Genomic DNA, 16,232 nt, shown 5'->3' with positions numbered 1-16,232 from the left:
GTTGTTATGTGCCGTCGAGTTGCTTGCGACTCATAGCAACCCAATGTACAACAGCCGAAAGCTCTGCTCTGTCCTGTGCCATTCGCACTGTCTCTGACACTCCCATCCCAATTATCCCAGTCACTGAATCAATCCACCTCATAGAGGGCCTTCCTCTCCTGTGCTGTCCCTCCACCCTCCCAAGTATGATGTCCTTCTCCAAGGACCGGTCTCTCCTTACAACATGTCCAAAGTATGTTAGACGGAGCCTCAGAATCCTTGCCTCCAAGGAGCCACTCGGTTTAACCCTTTCCAGGACAAATCTGTTTGTTTTCCTAGCAGTCCATGCTATTCTCAATACTCTTCTCCAGCACCACAGCTCAAAGGCATCAATTCTCCTTCTATCCTCCTTGGTCATTGTCCAACTCTCTGATGCATAACAAGTGATTGCAAAGACCATGGCCTGTATCAGATATACCTTAGTCAGTTTATAGAGATGAAATAACACTTTGCTAGCTTGGTTAAAATTCTGAGTGAGAGGGCTATAGGCAGTTAGTCACATGCTTTACGGTCCAAGGTCATCTCAGGATGGTGGACCATACCAGGACTCTAAGTATTTTAAGGATGATTTTAGAAGAATTATATTTGATGGGGCCAAAGCCTGTGACCTATTTTGTTAGGTTTTAGGTGATTATGCCTCAGGGGCAGTGGCTACCTGGAGCAGACCCTTTCTATCTCTTCTAGATCTGTAGTCGACTAGGTTATAGGGAGAGTCTACAACTGGGTTGATTTAAGATTTAGAGGAGCAGATATATTCCTACTTTAAGAAACAAAGAATTCATGCTTTATCTAAAAAGAGTTGTGCGTGCAAGTGTAGTGGAATTGTGGTCTCTGTGGTAAGCATGCATTCTCAGACATTTTCTTCCTATTTCTTACTTAAGTCTCATTTCAGACCTTTTTTTCTTTAAAAAAAAAAAAAAGAACACACCCCCAAAACCCCCAACCAACCAAACCAAAACGAATTTGGTTAGGTCAAGGTGAATGTGGGGTTCACCAGAAGTTCCAGAATTCTGATTCTAAACTCTTAAACTTTCGACCTGGGTCCAGTCTTCTCAGGTGTCTTCTCTTCTGGCTCAATCTACTAATTCAAATGATTCCAGTAAGAAGGAAAGTCCTCTTGAGATTGAGACAGCTTAATATTTGCTGCATACTTTTGCCCATTTCCACTCACACAAATCGTATTCACTGAGATGACCTCAGAAATGAAAACAAAACAAAACACTATTTGCTTGAGATCACTCAGAAAGTCAGTGATAGAGACAGCGTCAGAATTCTGGGACTGGCTTAAGCATAGCAAGTAAGTGGCATCCATCAGCCTCCCATCACATATCCCATTATTATCTCCATTCCTAGTCATTGGCAACCAATTAGAAACCCTTTTCATCGTTAGGAACATCTGGTGGTTCAGTCTGTCAGGAGTTGCTCTGCTAAACAAGAGGTTACACCTACCTGGCACTTCAAACCCTGCAGTGGCTCGAGGGAGAAGGATGGGTAATTTCTTCCTGTGTGATTCACAGCCTCAAAAACCCACTGGAGGGTCAGTGATGAATTGGTTCTGACTCAACATCAATGAGTTGAATTGTTGTTTTCATCATTGTCCTTTAAGTAGCCATGATCAGCTGTCATAATTAAAAACAACACTGTGACACCAGAGCACATAGGTCTGGGGCCAGCTCCCAGCCACCAGCTGCTGGTCTGTAAACATAAGGAAATAACTTTTTTTTTTTTTTAGTTGAACTACCATGTCCATAAAGTGGGGTCAAGCAGCAATGTCTCTAACTCAAAGCTGTGTAGATCTGAGTCCTTTCTCTGGGTAGCCACCTTTCCTCTCAGCAAATCTTTGCTGACACCATGGGATGCTGTGTATAGGAAATCACATACAGGACCCTTGCGCTTGGGGAAAAGCAAAGAGTAGTCTGTGAAGTAAGGGCTGGTGGTAAGTTCCCAGCCCATCCTCAGGCAGCTTGGAGGAAGAGCATTTCTGCACATTGGGCTTTGGCTTGCTATTAAGTTTGAAAGAAATGCTTCTCAGATTTTTTCCACTGAGGTGCACCCCAAAGGGTAGGAAACTCAAGGGTTCCTTCACTGCTCCTGCTCTCCCCAGTAGATTTGGTATAATCCCAAACAGCCCCAACCCCCTTCCCTCCCCACCAAGGAGGGTATTTTCAAGTAGTTTATTTTTATCTTGAAATTCGGCAGATCTTGCATCCTGTTCCAGAATATGGGACTTTGTTGTACTATTTAAAAAAGTTTTAAATTATTAAGATCAGTTAAATTTCTTTCTTTAAACCTTCCTATTTGCTAGACTTTGGTGTTTAACGTGGGGATGGAAGAACCCAAGCAAGCTTACTTTTGCTTACTAAATTGCAGTGTACAATTTCATATGGGATTTACCTCAGACAAGTGAACCTACATATTACAAATTAGCGAGTAAGCATGAGGGATCCCGTGCCTACCTTGCTTACTGGATATTCCAGCTCAGAGAAAGATGTAAATCTAAAGAGACTTTGATGCTGTAGTGAGATTCTGTGGGATTGGGAGAGAGACAGATGCCTGCCATACCTAGAAGTGGAATCTTTGATGTGGTTAACAAAAAAAAGAAAAAAGAAATTGTATACTTCAGATTAGTAGGTAAGCACACATAAACCCGTGCTTACCTTGCTTATTGAGTAATCTGATGCTGGGCTAATATAGAACATCTCAACCAGTTCGTAAATTTCTGGTTTTAATATAGTACAAGTTACACTAGCCCAGGTCACAGGAAAATAGTAGGCTGTCTCCTCTGGATTCAGGCTTCTTTGAAAGATTTACTTAGGAATAATTTATCATTTAGTTGCAATTTTTTAAATAATCTTAATTGACCACATATGTTATCAAATCAGAGTTGGTCTTCCAGCCTCCGCTTCCTCCCTCGCCTTCCTCTGTGCGTCTGCGCACTGTCGCGATGTCCAAAAAGTAATTCTGCTTCTCTAGGAGATGCCATCACAGGAAAGCCTCCTCCTGATTTATGGTAAGATTACTGATATTAAAGCTGTTATTTGTAGGAGGGAAAGACTCTATCACCCAGAAACCTCTCCCTCTTTTCCCTCCTTCCTATTCTCCTAATTGTGGTTCCATGTTTTGGTAGCCATAAATTATTAGTGGTTTTTAATTTTTCTGAAACTGAAATAAGGTCTGAAAGGGTGAATTTGTCCCTCTTTTTTCCTCCCCCTTTTTCTCCCCCCCCCCCTTTTTTCTTCCTCTGGCTAATCGGAGGAACGCAACCACATCTGAAGCCACTTGGCTCATTATGAATTTCATGGAAACTGATTCTCAGAAAGTGTTTCCATATGTGTGTTCCCAATATATCCCATCCTCTCTAAATGGGAGCACAGATATGTGCATGGGCTGGAAATGGCTTCAGGATGTGACAGAGCAGTCATATGACTGCCACGGCACCGTGGGTGGCCCCTTCTGAAAGACATGGTGTCCTGGGTGCTGGCCTCCTTCCTGAGGCGGATCTGGTTTCAAAGACTATCCACCCTTCTGAGCTTTTAAAAAGTTCTTAATCAAGGCCCAGCAAGAAGATCTCTCTCTCTCCGTCTCTCTTCCCTCCGCTGGCCCTTGGCTCCTGCCTCTCCCCTCTCCCTCCATATGCACATAAACACACTTAGACTTCTACCCCTGCTTCTTCTCTCTACATGCACAAAAAGAAAATCTATTATTCCAACAATATCCTCGAAACTTGGATGGCTTTAAAGAATGGTTGAAGTTTCTGAAAATTGCCAGTTTCAAACCTCTTCCCCCCTTTCAGAGCAGCATAACTTCTTTGCCTTAGGATCAGCTGGTCTTTCAGAATTTGTGAGCTGTGCAGTGGAAAAGTACAATTCATCACAACATGGAAAACAATATTTATACTGGATAGTTGGGACACTTTTCCTCTCTTTTGCAAAAACTGTGGCATTTGCTAGTTTTGATCCTTCATTATCTTAGGGGAAAAAATGAATACATTCTCATTTTGCTGGTTCTGTCTGTATTTCATTGCCAGTCAGAGTGATTCATTACATTTTTTCTATAGATGGCATATTTTCATTATTATTTCATGAAATTAAAAGAATATTAGCTTCACTGTAGATGAGCAGTCATTTATTGTGAGGAAAAGGGGTTAGAGGGAATCAGAAAGATGTGAAACCCCTCAAAACCTCTGGAAAATGCAGGTCTATATAGACTCTAAAACTGATTTTTAAAAATTTTATTCTATTATTTTTTGTGCATGTACCATCAAATCAAATCTGACTGGTATAGGAGATTGTCCCTCCTCCAGCAGAGCATCTGGTGGATTCGAACCGTGTACCTCTGGGATTGCAGTGCAGCTTCATGCCACTAGGCCCCCTGAGCTCCCTTTAAAACTGACTTTTTTTATAATATCTATTGAACACTATTCCCTATGCCATGTTTCCTGCTTGAAATTATGTTAATCAGCTGCTTAGTGCCTTGTTCTTAAATTTTTTTCATTAACCATTCATCTTTTCTCAGCAACATACTTTGTATTGGCTAGGAAGAAGGATCAAAACCCCATCCCACTACTGCCAAGTTTATTCTACCTCTTAGTAATTTCCCAGGACAGAGTAGAACTGCCCCATAGGGCTTCCAAGGTTGTAGATCTTTAGAGTTAGACTGTCTAATTTTTCTCCCTTGAAGCAGCTGGTGGATTCACATTACCAACCTTTGACTTAACAGCCCAATGCTAGATCCACTGTGTCATCAGGGCTCGTCAACAGAAAGATATGCTGTTCTTAGTCTTAATTTTGAGCTCTGGTGGCCTAGTGGCGAAACACTGTGCTGTAATCCTAAAGGCGTGTGGTTTGAGGCCACCAGCTGCTCTGCAGGAGAGGGATGGGCAGTCTCCTCCCATGTGATTAAATGCCTCTGAAAACTCACCAGAGGGTCAGCTATGGGTCAGTTCCAACTCGACAGTACTCCAACAACAGCAATTCTTAATTTGCTTTCATTTTAGTTGGAAAATAAAAGTGTGCATGTCTGTGTGTGTGTGTGTGTATACACACACACACACACACACAATCCCAAAATAACATGGTTCAAATCCTCCAGCTGCTCTGCTGGAAAAAGATGGGCAGTCTCCTTCCATGCAATTAAACCACCTCTGAAAATCTGCTAGAGGGTCAGCTATGGGTCTTTTCTGACTCAACAACAACAAAAACAACTACACTTTAAATGTATAGAGTGATGTGATTTATGAAGATAAATGTCCAAGGCATGTGTGGTAAATAGAGAATGATGATAAGGATGTTTATACTTGGGAAATTCTTGGGTAGTGAATGGTAAGAGTTATAGACGGGGCTTAAGTTGACCTGGAAGACAGGTGGTGTTGTGCACAGGAGAGGAGAGTGGTGGCAGAGATCTGTGATGTACTCACCAATATGTCCTAGCATGAGTGGAGGATCCACACTGAGGATTTATAGGAAATGACGTTGGAAGAGTGGGGTGGAGATTTTTGCCCTTTCGTTGTTGCTCAGTCATGCCTCATGAACGTGTCGCTCATCTGTGTTCATCTGAGATGTTCAAGTTCTGACATTTGTGTGTCTTGAAAAGGTAGCATGTCTGTGGGAGCATTTCACGTGTTCTTTTGCAGAGTGTGCACCTCAAGAATCTCATTTTACAGCATTTTCACCCTGGCGTACTCAATCAGGGTAGCAGAGATCCCTGGCACAGCATAACCACGTTTGTTAACCTTGTGTTGCCACTCAGATACCGTGTCTGCACCGTTTCTTCCCTTTATGACCTTTGATTACATTGGCATTTCTGGCCCCATGTACTAATCTAGAGAATCAAACAGGATGTGTGTTTTACTTCCTATTACCTTGACTTACAAGCTGCCATATAGTTGCTTCCTGTATACTGACTCCATGTAACAGAATAGAAGTGTCCATAGGTTTTCTTGGCTTTGATCGTCACAGGAGCAATTCATTAGGTTTTTCTCATGCAGAGTCACAAACAAAATACACTGCCTTCGAGTCGACTCCATTTCATGGTGACTCACCTTGGGTTTCTGCGGGTGTAAGTCCCAGAATGAGAAGACTGTCTCTCCTTTCTCTTGTGGAGCAGCTGGTGGCTTCAAATCCCAACCGTCTGATTGGCAGCCCAGCATGACAAACTAAGCCACAAAGACTCCTGCCAGCCTTTTGTTTAGGAGTGAACGTTTAACCATTATGGCCTTACGGTTCCTTCATTGCCTTTACTACTCAGTCCAAATGATGCTGTGACCCCTGTTAGCAGGGGTTAACCAGAACACTTGAGAGTACATGAGTGTGCTAACCATTCACCAGACCATGCATTTCTCACCTGATGTAGATCTACAGGCAGAAATTGTTTCAGAGGCAGGACAGATGCTGGAAGAGAAGGGCAGTAATATCACTGGTGGCCAATCAGAGGCTCCTGTTTAATGTGGCAACTCCTGTTTTGGGGCCATCGTCCACAATGTGAGGCTGAGTAATGTGATGATATTGAGAGGAGCTTTAAATACTCTGTTAACAGTAGTTTGAATATGTGCTTAAGTTTGTCAGCATTAGTTAATGCTTTTTTAAAAAAATATCTTTTATTTAACATGCCAGAAATGTACTCGCTATTGGACAAATAGATTTCCTGATCCTCAGACTCACTCATTTATTCATTTATCCATCTGTCCATGTGTCCATCCATCCATATAGTCACATAATTCTCTCCCTCTTCCCTTCATTTTAAGCTAAGCATTATTTTAGATTCTGAGAGGGATATTCAATGACAGTAAATCATGCCTTTTATTCTCCAGTGCTGACTCTGTAGTTGGAGAGAACAGACTAAGAAACAGCTAATAATTCAGAAAATTAATGGTGCAGGGCCCAAAAGAGTACAGAAAATAATGCTCTTAGAATAAGAGGAGGAATAGGAAATTATATAATAAAGGAGTTGGGGAGGGGGCAGTCAAAATGTTCTAGAAGGGGAATAACATTCTTGGTTACCTAAAGAGAGCAGCTCTTTGTAGATCTTGTGTATTGTGTCCCAGTTGAATGGATGCTATGAAGGAGTTAATAAGAACTACGTGGGCTTTATTTGAGACTTACAGAAGCAATAATTCTTACCATTCAAGCAGTAGCTCCTACCATTTGAAAGGCCTCGACAAAGTCTTGAAGTTGACGCCTCACCTCAGGGAAGTATGATGACTTTTCATTCTGTGTGCTTGGGCCTGTACATAACGCACCTAGCATAGGAGGTTGTGAATATACCAACGTGTGCTCAGTCTGCACCAAAGGCCCCTCTCCCTTCCTTCTGCCCCTGCTTGTCTCCTCCACTGGGATGGTCAAATTGTACATTTAGTGGGAACAAGGCCACAGGTGCAGTGTTTCCCAGCTGGCAGCCCACATGACCCAATTTGTTACTCTTCTGTTCCTTATAGAGATCTCCTTGCTCATTTTCAGCTTCAATTTATTGAAGTCCTACCTAAATGAGAAAATAGATCTACCTAAAAGTTCTTGGGAAAGCCCTAGAAATGCCAAATGTTACTGCTATTAAACACCAAAGAGGAGGCAGAAAAAAAATCCTACATCTTAGCCCTCACAAATCACTCTTCAGTTGGGAGTCAGGCATGAGCTCCGACAACTAGTCTTTAGGAAACAGTGTATGAAAGATGCAGTGGTAGTCGAGGGGATGAAGAGATCAGAGGATTTCTGTTAGACTCCCTCACCTTGGTTTCACTACTTTTTCCACCTCCCTTCCCCACTTGCTCTGATGCCTCAAAAAAAATTCATTGGGTAAAGAGACTATTTTTCCTTATAGCCCTTGTTGAGAGGGTAAGATATTTTTATTTCTACCATTGTTGGTTTGGTTTTTTCCCCTTGTGCTTCATGAACATTATTGAGTATGTTCCTCCCATGTATTTTGTTATTCTGTACTGTTGAGTTGCAACTGTTTCATGCTGACCCTTCAGTGGGTTCGCAGAGGCAGTAAATCACATGAGAGGAGATTGCCCATCTTTCTCCTGTGGAGCAGCTGGTGGATTTGAACCATTGCCTTTGACAGTACGGCTCCTTATCCCTCAGCCACTAGAGTATATTAGGATGTGGGAAACAGCTGCTGAGGATGCTGTGTCATCACCCAGTGCTGCTGTTTCAATGAACCCGATTTTGCAGCTCTCGTTTCGTGGCTGCCTGCCCTTGCAATGCCTGGCTATGAGCAGGGCTGCAGAATAAAGTTCACCTCTGGGAAACCAGAAAGTCCCAAGGAAATCAAAGCCTTGACCTTGGTTTCATGCTCATTAAGGCCTGAGCAACTGAACTAATTATCCAGAATTAGATCAGCATGAAGGTCTAAAAGAATTGTTAAAAGTGTTCTAAATACAATAACTGTCATGAGGCAACACTTAGATAGCAGAAGTGCCTAACTTCCTAAATTGTTTTTGTTTAGGCAGTTGGATTTCTAAGATAATAGCTCTATCTCTGTCTATATACACACTCAGGCATTAAATTGATTCTGACTAATAATGGACCTTATAGGACAGAGTTTAACTGCCCCATAGGGTTTTCCAAGACTGTACGTCTTCATGGGACCAGCCTGCCCCATCTTTCTCCAGTGGATTGGTGGTGTAGGGGTGTCAAACAAGTGACCTTTGGATTCCCCACCTAGTGCTTTAAGCATTGTGATATCAGAGTTCCTTATATCTCTTTCTATTTCATCCAATGTCTACATGTATATATATCATGTGTATAGATATTATATAGGTAAATATGCAGTTGTGGTGACTGAACTATATAAGGGAAACTAAATGGCATGTATTTTGTTGGAAGACGAAGAAGTTGGTCTCACTGTGGCTCTGTGTGATTTTGTAATTTCAGTAAGTGGCTTCCCTTGTCTAGACCTCAGCTTGCTGATTTTCCAAATGGACATAAGATTAGCATCATCTAAGCTGTCAGTAGAGGCCTGGACTTTTCCATCAGAGCACCCCAACCAGAGCAGATGGTAAATGGTACAGTAGTACCTTAGGGAGCATAGCCTGGAGTGTCAAAAGTGCAACATTTTGTTGAAATAATTATTTTTTATTTGTTTGTAAAAAATTCACCTAAGAGGTGTACTCTTTACCGTGTATATCATATTCATGTTTATTTCACTGTTCAGAACAGAGAGAGAACAGTTACCATGTTATCCATTCCAGCTCTCAGTGAACTACATGCCTTCCTCCTCTCCCAAGTTGAGCAAAGCCAGTCCATCAGAAAGACCTAATGCGTTTATCTTGGGCTTCAGATAACTGCTGGAAGTTTCTTCCAGGCACCCCTGAATGTAAATCATGCACATTCTGAGACTCTGGAAACGAGGTGATTGCGAGCTCCGGTGGCTTAGCTGGCGAGCTGCTAACTCAAAGATTGTGCTTCTCTGGGGGTTTGAGTCTGTCAGCCACTGGGAGGGAGAAAGATGGGCAGTCTCCTCCATTGCAGTATACAGCCTGGGAAACCCACTGGTGGGTCAATTAGGTCTTGGAATTGACTCGATAGCAATGGGATGAGTTGCATCCTCAACTTCTGAACAGCTTCCACAGCTTAGCAAAGCCTAATACTCTGTATAAGAAAAGGAGAGCTCTGGTGGTAAGAAGCTGCTCTGCAGTCCCAAGGCACATGGTTTGAAACCACCAGCTGCTCCATGAGAGGCTGAGCAATCTCCTCCCTTGTGATTTACTGCCTTTGAAAACCAGCTGGAGGGTCAGTTATGAGTCAATTTTGACTTGATGCACAACAGTAATAACATGAGAGGAATACATTGTTAACAACAAAAAGAATGCATGTATGAAGATTGTTTTCCATGATATTCAAAAGGTCTTCAAGCTGTCTGTAATTTTATTTAGTCAGTGGGCTGTAGAGCCAAGTTCAGGAATTTGGAACTCTGGGTAAGGTGCTTTTAGAACTCATTAGGCTTTCCTCATGTAAACTCTTTTAATTAGTAGAATTTACCTCTTCTTTGGTTATTAGCTATAAATCTTAGGGTTTAATATGGTTAGTATCACAAGAGATGACTAGTTTGGGACCTAGTGCCAAAATGATCCAAACCTGAAAGTCCAAGTTTACCTAAGAAATAGAGATTGGGAAGTAGGAACACAACCCTGTGGGATGAGACAATTTAATTCTATTTTGCTTCTTAAAAAAGTTGTTATAAATAAGTCAGAGGCTGTTGTCAATTGATGCCATCAAGTCAGATATAACTCATAGGGACCTTCTGGATAGAAGACCTGAGCCTTGCTCGGCCCGGTGCCATCCTCATTATCTCTGATAAGCTCAAGCTCATGTTGTAGTCACTGTTTTAACTCATTTTGTTTCAAATTCTTCCCGTCTTCCTCTGACCCTACACTTTCCCCAGTATGATGCCTTTGTGTATCTATTCGTTCTTTTTAAGTTTAGAATTTTCCTACTTCCTCATCTTGGATTCTTATGAGATCTCCTGATGTAGTACATAGAGTTAAGTCTTATTTCTTTACATAGAACACATTGCAGTACATGTTAGAAATATCTCGATAACTTAAAAGGACTCAGGATATTCCAGACAATTGTATTGTTTTTAAGTTCTAAAAATTAGCCTATAATTCTTTGAAGTCTACATTCGCTCCCTTTGCTCAAGTCATTACAGTCTCAAATGACTTGAGGTGACTGGCCTAAATACAATAAACCTAGTGGAAATTTGTGGCATTGTTGCCTGTAAACCACAACCAGAGCTCATTAATTGAGAAATGAATGTCAATTTGTGTTAGCTAGCATCTATAAACCAAAAAGTTACAGTGATCCTGGCATGTTATGGGTAATAAAAACATCAGCAAAATGTATCAGGTAAACTAGGAAAGACGGTCTGAGGGGGATAAATTCAAAAGCATATTAGAGTTTACTGGCAGGGCCCCACATTAAGGATTTTAATGAGGTTTTTGCATCAAAATAAGTGAAACCATATGGAATTTTAATTATTACTACAGTATATTTAAGTACAAATACACATGAGAAGTATTTTTTCCATTAGTATGCCTATCTGTGTGAACGCTTTGCTTCTGGAAGGGGCAGACATTGACGTTTTAAGTGTGACTTCTTTCCGTTTTAAATTACTCAGTGTTGTTCTGGTTTCTTTCACATGGTCTGAGCATTGAACTTAATCTGTAGAGAAGGAGCCGGCCTGTAACTATTAGCTCTGCCAACTCAAGTTCACCTAGCCCTCTGCAGGGAGAAGGCTGCCTGGGGACCATCTGTGGCTAGCATTTAGTGCCTGTGCTGTGTAAAGACTGAGTGCAAGCATCGTGCCATCAAAACGTTAAATCTTAGCTGCTCCCCTTTCTATTCTGCCATAATCACTTTCTGTATTTTTGAGGGGAATGGGGTACAGGGTTATTCACTTATTTTTAGAATATTTTAATTTTTTGTTGTTGAAATTATAGTGGTAATACACATAACAATTTAGCAGTTTCTGATTGTACCATTCAGTACTCTTGGTTATATTCTTCAAGTTGTACAACTATTTGTGCCTGCTTTTTCCTGAGTTGTTCCATTCCCATAAACATAAACAACATTGCTCACGAAGGTGCTTGTTTAATCTTCTAAGTTGTTGTCCATTTGGTCCCATGGAGATAGATCTTAAAAGAGCTCAAGGGCAACATTCTGTATTGAGTAAACTAGTAAAACTGTTACTTGACTTTATGAAGAGAGTTGGCTGAGGATAATAATTTCCTAGGTTCATCCAGACTCTATGGCTCCAGAGACATTTCCTACATTTTTTTTTTAATTTTTTTTTATTTCCTACATTTTTAAACTTGAGCTTACCAGGATTTCTTATTTGAGAGTCCTAGTACAGGCTGGGTCAATTGGTAGCATCAGTATAGATGGTGAAGAAATTGAGATAGTTAACAGTTTTAGTTTACTTGGCTCCACAGTCAACACTCTTGGTACCAGCAGCCAGGACATCAAGAGAAGAATTGCACTGAGAAAATCAGCTGTGAGGGACCTCTCAAGACTACTGAAGAGCAACAACATCAGGCTGGAGACTAAGGTGTGCCTGTTCCGGGCTATAGTCTTTGCAATTACATGCTATGCATCGGAGAGTTGGACAGTGAATAGGGATGATAGAAAGAGAATTGATGCCTTTGAGCTGTGGTGCTGGAGAAGAGTGTTGAATTTACCATGGACTGCTAGAGAACAAACAGGTTTGTCCTAGAGAACATGAAGCCGGAATGCTCCTTGGAGTCAAGGATTCTGAAGCTTCGTCTGACATACTTTGGGCATGTTGCAAGGAGGGACTGGTCCTTGGAGTAGGAGATCATGTTTGAGAGAGTGCGGGGACAGTGAAGGAGAGGAAGACCCTTGATGAGATGGATTGATTCTGTGATTGGGGTGGTGGGAATGAATGTGTCAGAGATGGTAAGGTTGGCAGAGGATAGAGCGGCATTTAGGGCTCTTGTACATAGGGTCACTATGAGTCACAAGCAACTCAACAGCACATAACAACAAATACAGGCAGGGGGTGGAAGAGCCTCCACCTGATGGACTGATACAGTGACTGCGGCAACAGGCTCTTGTGTGTCAGGAAGAATGAGGATGGTGCAGGATAGAACAGGGTTCAGATCTTTTGTTCATATAATTGATATGAGTTGTACTCGACTCGACAGCACCTAACCACAACACTAGAGGTGGATGAATGATGGATGGAGGTGGGTGAATGATGGATGAGTTTCTAAAATTCAGAGAGCTGTGCTAAGTTGTTTGCTTCTGGTATTAAAGGTTGCTCATTGGCTTTTCACCCTCTGCTTGTGGGGCTGTGGATTGTGGGGAAGCGCTTATGAAGGATGGGACCCTCTCTGTCTCCCCCTCCCCCAAGGCTGTTGCTTCTCCTTCTGTCTTGGACTTCATGGTCATAGAACACTAGAGCTGGAAGGGAACTTAGAGCTCATCCCCTCATTTTACAGATGATGACACTGCCACCTCTGACTTCTGCCTCTGGCCTTCCACTCTCAGTAAGAAGAGCCAGGCAGGTGAGAACAATTGCTGGGCTGGGCAGGGCTGGGCTGGGCTGGGCTGTCTGATTGGCACTGTTGGATTTGTGAGAGAAAGTTTTGTTAACTACATATTCTTAATTGTTGGTCACATTTTTGTTGCATATGCACATCATGGCACTTTTATGAAAATCACAAGCAGTGTTCACATTTCCATAAATGTTAACAGTCCTCAGCATGGTTAAGTATTAGCATTATTCCTTTAATAAGAAATTCTGTAGTATCCAAGAATAAAGGTTGCATGAAAATGGGGCTGAAGCGGTTCCTTATCACTAAGGCCTTTCATTACCCAAGTACTTCCCTGCATAGCTGAAAGCTGCAGGAAAAACACCTATACATATGTATGAGATACAAAGAATAGGAAGATTTTGAATCAATCAAGATCCTAACAGGAACAGTCTTAGTAAGATGATAGAGCATGGTTTAATGTTATTGATTCTAAAAAATGATAATTGACTCACTTTTTAAAGATCACGAGTATAAGGTATTTCAAAAAACAAATTTTCATGTAAAATGGTTTATGCAAGTCTAGTTTCCTGTCAGACAGAGTTAGTATCTATTAAAGTGGCATTCTGTTAGCTTTAGAAGTTAAAGGATTTCACATTTAAGAAGGAACCATCTTTGTTTCTAGATTACTGGTTCACATTGTCCTGATGCTAATCCTTTTAGCAAATTGGGGTTTACAGGCCTATAGTCTTTTATAGAAATTATTCTCTGCACCTGGCCTAAATCAGGTTGTCTTTCATTAAGACTTAAAATGAAATTGTTTCCCTAGACATTAAGAATGCTATTGGCATAGTGCCTAATGAATTGGGCTGTTAACCAAAAGGCTGACAGTTTGAACCCACCAGCTGCAACATAGGAGAAAGATAGTCTTCTAAAGATATACAACTTTGGAACCAGCTTGATGGCAGTGAGGAGTGGCTTTGTTTGGCTAAGGCGTTAAGAAAGGAGTATTGGCTGTATGTTGGTTATATAGTGTGCCACTCACCAGAAGGTCAATGATTTAAATCCACCAGCCACTCCTTGGGGAAAAGATTAGGCAATCTTCTCCCATTGAGCTTTATAGCCTTAGTAACCCAGTGGAATTCACCATGAGTTGGCCTCAACTTGATGGTAGTGAGTAAGGTTTTAAGAGGAGCCCTGGTGGAACAGTGGTTAAAGAATTTGGCTGCTAACCCAAAAGTTGAAGATTTGTACCACCAACTGCTATGCAAGAGAAAGAGGAAGAAATTTGCGTCTATTAAGATTTACTACCTTGGAAACCCTATAAGCAGTTCCACTCTGTTTCATTGGATTGCTGTGAGCTGAAATCAACTTGGAGGCTGTTATGAAAGCATGTAAAGGCCTCCACTCTACCCATCCTCACAACTTACTTGACAAACTAAAGTTTATGACCTTCAGTCAAATTTCTGAGACCTAAAATCTAATATTCTTCAAGATAAATAAGCTAAATGTAGATTACATTGAAATCTGGGTGGATTTCAATGTTACTAAAAATAAAGACTATCACAAGATTTTAAATAATTATAAGGGTGAAAAGAAGTGACAGGTACATGTTAGGTTATCTTGTTGATGTTCTTCATTGATAATGGGGCCTTGCCAAGAATATTAATAACAAAATGTATTATTTGGGTGCTTCTTTATATTATTGGGATGAGAAACAAACTTGTTTGACTTACTAAACATTTTATTTCACATAACTAAAATACAACAAGGAACAAAAAGGGGGTGTCAATGAGGATTCAGTTTTAAAAGCCTTCTGAATGAATCTCTACAAACAGTGTTGGCTTGGTTTTATACAAATAACCTAGCACACACAGTTTTTACCCCTACTGGGTGAAGAATTTAAGAATAAATCCTGAAAGATTGTGAAGTGACTGGTGCATTTGAAGGTCTGTTTGTGGCTTGCTGGTCCTTTTTGGGAAAGCTAAAGTTTTATTTTTTTTTCTTGTAAAAAAAATTCTATCATTATTTTAATTGATATTTACAGATTTTTTTTCCCCTCCCCATCTTCTGTTGTAATTTTTAGGTGCTTCAGAACTGGGCCCTTTTTCAGACCCCAGGCAGTTCCCAAGCATTTCATCCCTCACTGAGAGCCGCTTCTCCAACCCACGAATGCACTATCCAGCCACCTTTACTTACACCCCGCCAGTCACCTCAGGCATGTCCCTCGGTATGTCCGCCACCACTCACTACCACACCTACCTGCCACCACCCTACCCCGGCTCTTCCCAAAGCCAGAGTGGACCCTTCCAGACCAGCAGCACTCCATATCTCTACTATGGCACTTCGTCCGGCTCCTATCAGTTCCCCATGGTGCCGGGGGGAGACCGCTCTCCTTCCAGAATGCTTCCGCCATGCACCACCACCTCGAATGGCAGCACGCTATTAAACCCCAATTTGCCTAACCAGAATGATGGTGTTGACGCTGATGGAAGCCACAGCAGTTCCCCAACTGTTTTGAATTCTAGCGGCAGAATGGATGAATCTGTTTGGCGACCATATTGAAATTCCTCAGCCGTGGGCCCAGCCCTATCTGGGAGCCACACCCCAGATGTATCAATATATACATATATAGAGATAATGCATATATGTGTATATCGATTAGCTGTCTACAAAGTGCCTATTTTTTAGAAGGTTTTTTTCATTCACTTAGTCATGATCTTGCAACCACAGGAGAGTAGCTATTTGAGAAGCCAAAGGCCCCAAAGAGACAATCAATCAGGTTTCAGGTTGTTTTCTATTTAAAGATGAACTTTTGCAAAGGAGCAAACAAAAGAAAAGGTATTTTTGTTGCTGTTGTTGTTCGGTCAATTACCATGCATAATCTGTTCATTACGGCCAGTGCAGAGAGGTGGGCTCCAGGCTCAGAAGGAAGAGCAAAGCCGCTTCCTCTCTGTGCTTTGAAACCACACACCCTCGTGGTTGCAGCTGTGTATGGACCGTGCACTCTGCAGACCAGCTTCCAAAGCCAGTCGAGGTGCACGTAAAGAGAGAGTGGATGCCTCCATCACAGTACCATCCATTCTGACCAGCTGTTCCAAACTTGGTTTCAGACTTGCTGCAGGTACTCATTTGAGCTGTTTGGATCAGTACTTTTTCCTACTCTGGGGGGGGAAAAAAAGACTTCAAAAATACTGATCAGAAT

At 41.6% G+C, this 16,232-nt stretch overlaps 1 protein-coding gene across 4 annotated transcripts in view; it reads left to right on the top strand.

Moving 5' to 3' along the window:
• Positions 1 to 15,681, top strand: part of RUNX2 (runt-related transcription factor 2) — a 277,102-nt gene extending 261,421 nt beyond the window's left edge. For 2 of the 4 annotated variants that reach the window (XM_006881937.1, XM_006881938.1), the window contains one exon: positions 15,114 to 15,592. In XM_006881937.1, the coding sequence (XP_006881999.1) occupies positions 15,114 to 15,592 (479 nt within the window). Of the gene's footprint in view, positions 1 to 12,994; positions 13,061 to 15,113 lie in introns of all 4 variants that reach the window. The other 2 variants (XM_006881935.1, XM_006881936.1) reach the window with 2 other exon arrangements.
• The last annotated feature ends 551 nt before the right edge of the window (positions 15,682 to 16,232 follow it).

This window comes from Elephantulus edwardii, unplaced genomic scaffold (assembly GCF_000299155.1).
Source record: "Elephantulus edwardii isolate Elephantulus edwardi_28Jun2011 unplaced genomic scaffold, EleEdw1.0 scaffold00017, whole genome shotgun sequence".
Taxonomy (NCBI): domain Eukaryota; kingdom Metazoa; phylum Chordata; class Mammalia; order Macroscelidea; family Macroscelididae; genus Elephantulus; species Elephantulus edwardii.
The sequence above is the reverse complement of the archived record's forward strand: the minus strand, read 5'-3'. Positions and strand labels throughout refer to the sequence as shown.